The following is a 10,327-nucleotide window of genomic DNA, read 5'->3' as shown; positions in this document are numbered from 1 at the left end:
TGCCACCGCGCAGGGCGGAGGAGGCGATGCCAAGGTGGCTGGGACGCGCGGTGCTCCCCGGTGAGTCCCAAACCAGGCTGGGCCCGGTGGGAGCGGCAGGCTCATGTGCCACGGTGCGTATTAATAGCGCCGGTGTGCCGGAGCCACGTGTGCCGTGCCGGAGCCACGCGCGCCGTGCCGGGGCAGGCCTGGAGCAAGGGATGGATGTGGCAGGGCTGCGGGAGCTCGCCCATGGCTGCACGCAGGCCCCGAGGAGGGAGCCTGGGCATCGCCCTGCTGCCCGGCGTCGCTGCCTGCCCTGTGCCAGCACTCGCAGCGGGGCTGAGCCGCGGCCCGGGGCAGCGGGGACGGTGCTGGGGGGCCCGGGGGACGCTCTGCACCTCACGGGTGTGGTGCCAGCTCAAGGGGGCCCGGTGCTGGGGCAGGCGCCCGCGCCGGAGGCAGCGTGCGCCCCGTGGAGCACCCACGGGGGACGCGCCCGGAGCTGCGCTGGCCTGCGGGTGCCGGGGGCAGGAGGGAGGTGAGCGCCGCAGGCGCCTGCGCCGGGTGCCGCAGGTGTGCTGGTACCCATGTTGGGATGCGGGTACCCATACGGGGATGTGCGTGCCCATACTGGGATGCTGGTACCCTTACTGGGATGTGAGTATGCATACTGGGATGCGGGTACCCATTCTGGCATGTGGATACCCATACCGGGATGCTGGTACCCATATGGGGATGTGGGTATGCATACTGGGATGTGTGTACGCATACTGGGACGCATGTACCCATACTGGGATGCTGGTACCCCTACTGGGATGTGGATACGCATACTGGGACGCATGTACCCATACCAGGATGCTGGTACCCATACTGGGATGTGGGTACACATACTGGGACGCATGTACCCATACTGGGATGCTGGTACCCCTACTGGGATGTGGGTATGCATACTGGGATGCAGGTACGCATACTGGGATGCATGTACCCATACTGGGATGCTGGTGCCCCTACTGGGATACAGGTACCCATACTGGGATGCTGGTACCCATACTGGGACGCGTGTACCCATACTGGGACGCGTGTACCCATACTGGGATGCTGGTGCCCCTACTGGGATACAGGTACCCATACTGGGATGCTGGTACCCATACTGGGACGCGTGTACCCGTACTGGGATGCTGGTACCCATACTGGGATGCGGGTACCCCTACTGGGATGCTGGTGCCATACCAGGGCGCAGGTAGCCTGCCAGGACAGGGATTCCTGTTGCAGGATGCGTGTGCTGTACTGGAACGCAGAAACCTGTACCAGTACGCAGGTACTGTACTGGGATGCAGGTACCGTACCAGGAGGTGGGTACCAGTACTGGGATGCAGATGCTGTACTGGGATGCAGGTAATGTACCAGGATGCAGGTACCCGTACTGGAACACTTGTACCTGTACTGGGATGCAGGTAACGTAAATGGAATGCAGGTTCCGATACTGGGATGCAGGTACTGTACTGGGATGTGGATGCTCGTACTGGGATGTGGGTGCTCCTACTGGATGCAGGTACCACACCAGGATGTGGGTACCAGTACCGGGATGCAGGTACTGTACTGGGATGTGGGTACCATACTGGGATGTGGGTACCAGTGCTGGGATGCAGGCACCATACTGGGATGCACATATCCATAGTGGGATGCAAGGTACCCATACCAGGATGCAGGTGCCATACTGGGGTGCAGGTACCATACTGGGATGTGAGTTCCAGTACTGGGATGCAGGCACCGTACTAGGATGGGGGTACCAGTACCAGGGTGCAGATACCCATACTGGGATTCAGGTAATGTAAATGGAATGGGGATTCCAGTACCAGGATACAGGTACTGTACTGGGATGTGAGTGCTCGTACTGGGCTGCAGGTACCACACTGGGATGTGGGTACCATACTGGGATGTGGGTACCAGTACTGGGATTCATGTACCAGTACTGGGATTCAGGTACCATACTGGGATTCAGGTACCAGTGCTGGGATGCAGACACCATACTGGGTTGCACGTATCTGTAGTGGGATGCAGGTACCACACTGGGATGTGGGTACCAGTACTGGGATTCAGGTACCATACTGGGATGCAGGTACCATACTGGGATGCAGGTACCAGTACCGGGAGGTGGGTAAAAGTACTGGGAGGTGCATACCGTACTGGGATGCAGGTACTGTGCTGGGATGCGGGTACCAGTACCGGAATGTGGGTACCAGTGCTGGGATGCAGACACCATACTGGGATGCACATATCTGTAGTGGGATGCAGGTACCATACTGGGCTGTGGGTACCAGTACTGGGATTCAGGTACCATACTGGGATGCAGGTACCATACTGGGATGCGGGTACCATACTGGGATGCCGGTCCCAGTACCGGGAGGTAGGTCCCAGTACTGGGAGGTGCATACCGTACTGGGATGCAGGTACTGTACTGGGATGCAGGTACCCTCCTGGGATGTGGGTACCAGTACTAGGATTCAAGTACCATACTGGGATGCAGGTACCAGTACTGGGATTCTGGTACCATTCTGGGATGCGGGTACCAGTGCTGGGATTCCGGTACCATACTGGGATGCGGATCCCAGTACCGGGAGGTGGGTCCCAGTACTGGGAGGTGCGTACCATACTGGGATGCAGGTACCATACTGGGATGCGGGTACCATACTGGGACGCCGGTCCCAGTACCGGGAGGTAGGTCCCGGTACTGGGAGGTGCATACTGTACTGGGATGCAGGTACTGTACTGGGATGCAGGTACTGTACCGGGATGCAGGTACCCTACTGGGATATGGGTACAGGTACTGGGATTCCGGTACCATACTGGGATTCCGGTACCATACTGGGATGCAGGTACCAGTGCTGGGATTCCGGTACCATACTGGGATGCGGATCCCAGTACTGGGAGGTGGGTCCCAGTACCTGGAGGTGCGTACCGTACCGGGATGCAGGTACTGTACCGGGATGCAGGTACCCTACCGGGCTGTGGGTACCAGTACTGGGATTCCGGTACCATACTGGGATGCAGGTACTGTACTGGGATGCAGGTACTGTACCGGGATGCAGGTACCCTCCTGGGATGTGGGTACCAGTACTAGGATTCAAGTACCATACTGCGATGCAGGTACCATACTGGGATGCGGGTACCAGTACTGGGATTCTGGTACCATTCTGGGATGCGGGTACCAGTGCTGGGATTCCGGTACCATACTGGGATGCGGATCCCAGTACCGGGAGGTGGGTCCCAGTACTGGGAGGTGCATACCGTACTGGGATGCAGGTACTGTACCGGGATGCAGGTACCCTACTGGGATATGGGTACAGGTACTGGGATTCCGGTACCACACTGGGATGCAGGTCCCATACTGGGATGCGGGTCCCAGTACTGGGATGCGGGTCCCAGTACCGGGAGGTGGGTCCCGTCCCGGCTGCAGGCACCGCACCGGGCCGCAGGTGCCCCCCAGCCGCCGGTGCCCGCTGCCGGCTCCCGCCGGTGCCGTGCCGCGGGGCGGGGCGGGCTCCGGTTCCCCGCACGGCGGCGGGAGGAGGCGGGGGGGGGGGGGGGGGATGCGCTGCGCCGCGCGCTGCGGCGGGGGCGGCTCCGCTCGGCTCCGCTCCCGCCCCCGCCGCCGCCGCCGCCGCCCCGCTGCCATCGGCGGCTCCCGGCGCCGCCGCCGCCGCCGCTCGCAGCTCCCTCCCGGGCCCGCCGCAACGCGGGGCTGGCGGGGAGAGCCGCCCCCCCCGCCGCCCCCCCCGCCGCCGCCCCCGCCGCCCGCGCCGCTCCCCTGCCCGGTTCGCCGGCCCCGGGCGCGGGGGAGCGGCGGAGCCCGCCGCCCGCCGGGTGCATGGACAGGAGCTCCCTGCTCCAGCTCATCCAGGAGCAGGTGAGAACCGGGGAGAGCGGGGGGGCACCGGGCACCGGGCAGCGCTACCGGGGAGGGAAGCGGCGGGGGGGGGGGGGGGGGGGATGCTCGGAAGCAGCGGGCAGCGCTGCCCGCGGGTCTGGCAGGCACCGAGCCCCGCCGTCCCCCGCGCTGAGCGTCCCCCGCTCCCACCGGTGCCCCCGGCCCTGCCCCGGGGGACCCGGGCCCCCGTTGTGCCGCTGAGACCGCGCAACTCAGCTCACTTGTGGCCTCCTCCTGCCCCCCCCCCCCCCCCCCCCGCGCTCCCCGCTCCACCGGCCCCCGGGTCGGATCCTGCCGGGTGCCCACCCTCAAGGACGAGGGGTGCTGGGCAGCCGAGCCCCAACGCCTGCGGCGGTGCCGAGTCCCGGCAGCGGGTGCAGGATGGGGCCCGGGGGCTGCCGTGGGGCTCAGCACCCCCCCGGGGAGGCTCAGCCCCCCCCCCCCCGGTGATGCTCGCCTTCGCGGGGGGCTGCAGCCAGCCCCGTGACCCGATTGCAGGATCGGGCCCTGGAGCATTAACGCTGCGCCGCGGTGGGCTCCGCTCCGCTGGCAGGATCAGGCCCCGATGCATTCGCACCCGCTGCACCCCAGCCCTCCGTCCCCACCCAGCCCCGGCCGAGCCGGCGGCTCAACCCTGGGCACGGGGAGGGAATTCAGTAGGGGTCAGGATTATTAACGGTGCCCCCTCGCCCCCGCCTCCGTGACCTTGGCCGAGTCCCCCCGCCTCCCCGGTCCGGGAGCTGCGGTGCTGTCCCCCCTGTCACCCCGCCATCGGGCGCCTCCGAGCCCCTTGGGGACGAGCAGCGTCTTCCCCCGCTGAGAGCAGGGCCTGGGAGAGCCCGGCAGGGCCGCGGGGCTGGGGGAGCCGGGGATCGGGCCCCCCCGGGGGGGCAGCGGGGCTGGGCTGGGGGGAGATGCACCCCCAAAGCGGAAGGAGGGCTTCTGGCCACTGCCGGGGGTCTCCGGGGGCCGGCTGGCTCGGCGCGCGCCGGCGCGTGGGGACAGCGTGTGCCAGGTCCCGGCGTGGCACACGCACGTGGCGCTTGTGGGGCGGCGAGCGCGGCTTGTGGGGCGCGGGGGGTGGCGAGCGCGGCTTGTGGGGCGCGGGGGAGCGGTGGCGCCCGGCTGCTCCCGTGGGAGCAAGCGCCGCCTGCACCCCGCATCCCGCACCCTGCACCCCGCATCCCGCACCCCGCATCCCGCACCCGTGCCCGCAGGGACTCCGGGCAGCTGGGTGCCCCTCGGGAAAGCGGCTTTGGGGCCGGGGCGCACGCCGGGGTGGGGGTGCCTGTCCCATGAGGACGAGTTTCCTCTTCTGCGTTTCGTGAAAGGAGCAAACCCAACGCTCTTTGCGGGGTGCTTCTGCGGGGCGCGGGGTCCCAGCCACCCTCGGCAGGGCTCGAGCTGTGCTCCGGCCATCGCTGCCCTCTCCGTCGTCCTCGTGCCACCCTGGGCTCCTCGTCTCCGCGAACGGGACCACGTTGGGTGCCCTATGGTGCGGGGTGCTCCATGGTGCGGGGTGCCTGGAGGGCTCGGGGTGCCCGGTCAGTGCCGGGAGCCCCGGGGATGGTGCAGGGTGCCCCGGCGCAGGGTACCCAGCGTGGCGGAGCACCAGCGAGGGCACGCGGGAGGAGGAGGAGGAGGAGGAGGAGGAGGAGGAGACCGGTGCCAGGGCTGCGCGTGTGTTTAGCTTCGTGGCTTCCTGGCTGGCAGGCTGCTGGTGGCGAGAAATAACTGAGTGGGAGAGTGTTGGCTGCGCCGCGGGGAGACGGGGACGCCGGCACGGCACGGGGCACCCACGCGGTGCGGGGTATGGGCTGGGTGCGGGTCGCGGCCTCCCTCGCAGAGGCAGGGGCTGGCAATGCCACCAGGCTTGAGGCCGGGGTGAGAGGCACTGGGAGGCCTCCCCGGCCGATCAGGGAGCCGCAGCCCCGGCGTCCCGGTGATGCCCTGTGCCGTGCCCCGCAGCTCGACCCCGAAAACACCGGCTTCATCGGGGTGGAGACGTTCGCCAGCCTCGTGCACAGCCATGAGCTGCCCCTGGACCCCGCCAAGCTGGACATGCTGGTGGCCCTGGCACAGGGCAACGACGAGGGGCAGGTCTGCTATCAGGAGCTGGTAGACCTGGTCAGTGCCGGGGGGCCGCGGGGACGGGGGCGAGCGGCCGGGTGCCAGCCCGGGGTGGGCACTGGGCACCTCCCTGTGCCACTGGGGAGGGGGGCAGACACCGGTGGTCCCCAGGGGCTCCCCTGGCATGGGATGATGGCACGACCTCGGGGGGGTTTGTTCGGCCGGTCCCACCGGGGTGGCGGCGATGGGCAGGGGGTGGCCACAAGCCCACCGGCCCGAGCTGCCCCTGCGGCCCCCGCGGGCACGGCCTCTCTCCGCAGATCAGCAGCAAGCGCTCGAGCAGCTTCAAGCGCGCCATCGCCAACGGGCAGCGAGCCCTGCCCCGCGACGTGCTGCTGGACGAGACCGGCCTGGGCTTCTACAAGCGCTTCGTCCGCTACGTGGCCTACGAGATCCTGCCCTGCGAGATGGACCGGCGCTGGTACTTCTACCAGCACCGCACGTGTCCGCCCCCCGTCTTCATGGCAGCCGTCACCCTCACCCAGGTACGGGGCTGGCACCAAGGCTGAGCCTGGCTGAAGTGTCCCGGTGCCCACGGGTGGCTCAGACCTGGGGTGGAGGGGACGGGTGACACCAGTTGTGATGGCCCGGTGCCCTCATGGGGGGCTCACACCCAGCATAGGCAACCCTGGTGGTGTCCCAGTGCCCATATGGGGGGCATGGGTGACCCTGGTGGTGTCCTGGTGGCCGTGGGGGGCTCACACCCAGGGTGGAGGGGACGGGTGACCCTGGTTGTGAAGTCCCAGGGGCCATGGGGGGGCTCAGACCCAGGGTGGAGGGGACGGGTGGCCCTGGTTGTGATGTTCCAGTGCCCATATGGGGGCATGAGTGACCCTGGTGATGTCCTGGCACCCATATGAGGTCTCAGACCCAGGGTGGAGGGGACGGGTGCCCCAGTTGTGATGTCCCAGTGGCCATGGGGGGCTCAGACCCAGGGTGGAGGGGACGGGTGCCCCAGTTGTGACGTCCTGGTGGCCGTGGGGGGGCTCAGACCCAGGGTGGAGGTGCCAGGTGCCCCACGTCCCAGCACCCTGCCCCAGGCCGGAGGGCCGGGCGGGGGTCTCGGCAGTACCGGTGCTGACGGCCGCGGGGTTTGGCGCAGATCATCGTGTTCCTCTGCTACGGCGCCCGCCTGAACAAGTGGGTGCTGCAGACCTACCACCCCGAGTACATGAAGAGCCCCTTGGTCTACCACCCCGGGCACCGGGCGCGGGCCTGGCGCTTCCTCACCTACATGTTCATGCACGTGGGGTAGGTCCCTGCCGGGGTGGGGGGTACGCGGGGGGCTGCGTGGGCTCCAGCCACCGCCTGTCCCCTCCTGTTCCCCGGGCAGGCTGGAGCAGCTGGGGTTCAACGCCCTCCTGCAGCTGATGATCGGGGTGCCCCTGGAGATGGTGCACGGCATCCTGCGCATCAGCTTCCTCTACCTGGCCGGCGTCCTGGCAGGTGGGTGCGTGCCCGGGGCGGGGGGTGGCTGTCCCCATCGGTCCCCCCGCCCGGCCGGGGCGGCGGTTCCCATCGCCAGCCCCGGGGAGGGCGCAGGGTGATGCACCCCGAGTTTGATGGTGATGCAGGGCTTCGCCGGCCGCCCGCTGGGTACCACCCTGCGCCGGCGCGTCGCTCGCCCCGGGGGGCTGGGGGAGACAAGGCAGCCCGTAATTAATTAATGTGGGCTGTAATTAATGAATGCTACGGGGGGGCGAGGCCCCACGCTGAGCCCTGCCCGCGCCCGCAGGCTCCCTCACCGTCTCCATCACGGACATGCGGGCGCCCCTGGTCGGGGGCTCGGGGGGGGTCTACGCGCTCTGCTCGGCCCATCTCGCCAACGTCGTCATGGTCAGCGCCGCCGGCAGCGGGGGGACAGCGGGGAGGGTGGGCGGCGTGGGGGTGGGTGCCGGTGGGTGGCACCGGGGGTGGGCAGCACGGGGTGACATCGGGGGGATGCTGTGGGGTGGCATTGGGGCGGGGTGGCATTGGGGTGGCAGCACAAGGTGACATCAGGGGGACGCTGTGGGGTGGCCCTGGGGTGGCAGCGTGGCATGACATCGGGGGGATGCTGTGGGTGGCATCGGGGGGATGCTGTGGGGTGGCATTGTGGAGTGGGTGGCACTGGGGTGGCAGCACAGGGTGACATTGGGGGGATGCTGTGGGGTGGCACTGGGGGGTGGGTGGCATTGCAGGGTGGGCAGGGTAGGGTGACATTAAGGGGATGCTGTGGGGGGCACTGGGACTGGGTGGCATTGGGGTGGCAGCACAGGGTGACGTCAGGGGATGCTGTGGGGTGGCATCGGGGGGATGCTGTGGGGTGGCAATGGGGGTGGGCAGCATGGGGTGACATCAGGGGAATGCTGTGGGGTGGCATTGGAGGTGGGTGGCAGCGTGGGGTGACATCGGGGGGATGCTGTGGGGTGGCGTTGGGGGTGGGCACCATCATGGGGGGGACATTGGGTGGCATCATGGGTTGGGGAGGAGCGGGGACCTGGGGGGGGTCCAGGGGGACAGGGCACAGCTCCCCTGGGGGCCCTGGTGCCGGAGCATCACTGGTGCCGGAGCATCACTGGTGCCGGGGCATCACCGGTGCTGGGGCATCACCGGTGCCAGCCCATCGTCCGTCTGTCCGTCCGCAGAACTGGGCCGGGATGCGCTGCCCCTACAAGCTGCTGCGGATGGTGCTGGCGCTGGTGTGCAGTGAGTACCCACCCGGGGGTGCCCACGGCGGGGCGGCGGCGGCGGGGGCCCCAGGAGGGTGCTGAGCCCCTCCGGGCGCTGCCTTACAGTGAGCTCGGAGGTGGGACGCGCCGTCTGGCTCCGTTTCTCCCCGCCGCTGCCGGCCTCCGGCCCCCAGCCCAGCTTCATGGCCCACTTGGCGGGGGCCATCGTGGGCATCAGCATGGGGCTGACCATCCTGCGCAGCTACGAGGAGAGCCTGCAGGAGCAGTGCGGCTGGTGGGTCCTGCTCCTCTCCTACGGCACCTTCCTCCTCTTCGCCGTCTTCTGGAACATCTTCGCCTACGACCTGCTGGGGGCACAGATCCCCCCCCCGCCGTAAACCCCCCCCCCCCAACCCCCCCCCCCCAGAATCCCAACCATTGCATTGATGTTATTTAGCGCCGGCGGAGGGGGGGTCCCCCCGCGCGTGACATGGGGACAGGCCACCCCCCTGCCCCCTCGGTGCTAGCAAGCGCGCCGCCCCCCCCCCGTGGGCTGCGGCCCCCACCCCAAATAGACCCTGGCACCCCCCCACCCCGCTGTCAGCCCCCCCACCCCACCCCAAAGGATGCAGGGGGACCCCCCCCCCGCTTGCTCCCGTCCCCCCTTCCCAGGGTGGGGGGCCACCTCGCTGTCCCCCCCCCCAAGGACCTGCACTTTCCCGCAAAGGACTGGTGCCAAAATAGGAGCGATTTATTTTTCTACGCCAAAATAAATATAAATAAAGGAGAAAAGAAGAAGGGGGGGGGGGGGCGAGAACCAGCTGAGGCCGGCGCAACTCGTGGCGGCAGTGGCGCAGCCCCCCCCCGCTCCCCTCCCCCCCCCCAGCCCCCCGCTTCGCTGCCGGCCGCCCTCCCCGCGGCGGGGGTCACCCCGGGATGGGGACACGGGGGGGGACCCCGCTCTGACCCCCCCCCCCCCGACCTTTTTGGAGTATAAATAAATATTTTGCACACTGGCGGGGCCTGCGTCTCCCTGGGGGGGGGGGATAGGGGGGGTTTTGGGGTGCCCCCCCCCGGGAGGGTCTGGGGGTGCAGGGTGCGGGGTTTGGGGGTGCAGGGCTGTGGGTGTTGGCTGACCCCTCCCCCCCCATCCACCCCACACGCTCCAGCGCACCCCCCTCGGGCCCCACGCAGCCCCACGCCCCCCCGCACCCCCCCATCAAACCCCACCCCCTCCATACCCCCACCCCCCCTTGCACCGCCCCCCCCTGCACCCCCCCCATTCATCCCCCACCCCCCCCGGCCTCCCCCACCCCCCCCGCACCTCTCCTCCCCATCAACCCCCCCCCCGTACCCCCTCCCCAAATTCCCCATCCAGCCCCGCACCCCCCCAGCCCTACAAACCGCGCCCCGCCCCTCCGCCCCCAAACCCCGCCCCTCCGCCCCAAACCCCGCCCCTCCGCTCCCAAACCCCGCCCATCCGCTCCCAAACCCCGCCCCTCCACTCCCAAACCCCGCCCCTCCGCCCCAAACCCCGCCCCCGCCCCAAACCCCTCCCCTCCGCCCCCAAACCCCGCCCCTCCGCTCGCCACGCTCCGCCCCTCCACCCCGACCACGCCCCTCCGCTCTCCCCACC

At 68.7% G+C, this 10,327-nt stretch overlaps 1 protein-coding gene across 2 annotated transcripts; it reads left to right on the top strand.

Moving 5' to 3' along the window:
- Positions 1-3,850: 3,850 nt before the first annotated feature.
- Positions 3,851-9,089, top strand: RHBDL1 (rhomboid like 1; the record flags this gene model as incomplete). Of its 2 annotated transcripts, XM_082314190.1 has the most annotated exons (8): positions 3,851-3,889; positions 5,879-6,037; positions 6,301-6,525; positions 7,143-7,291; positions 7,374-7,486; positions 7,776-7,876; positions 8,668-8,728; positions 8,818-9,089. In XM_082314190.1, the coding sequence occupies 8 exons, from the start codon at positions 3,851-3,853 to the stop codon at positions 9,087-9,089; spliced, it is 1,119 nt and encodes a 372-aa protein (XP_082170316.1). The 2 variants fall into 2 exon arrangements, with proteins under 2 accessions (XP_082170316.1, XP_082170317.1); XM_082314191.1 differs by lacking the exon at positions 6,301-6,525.
- Positions 9,090-10,327: the final 1,238 nt, after the last annotated feature.

Source organism: Platalea leucorodia, assembly GCF_965183815.1.
Source record: "Platalea leucorodia genome assembly, chromosome: 5".
Taxonomy (NCBI): domain Eukaryota; kingdom Metazoa; phylum Chordata; class Aves; order Pelecaniformes; family Threskiornithidae; genus Platalea; species Platalea leucorodia.
This window is presented reverse-complemented; position numbering and strand designations above follow the sequence as displayed.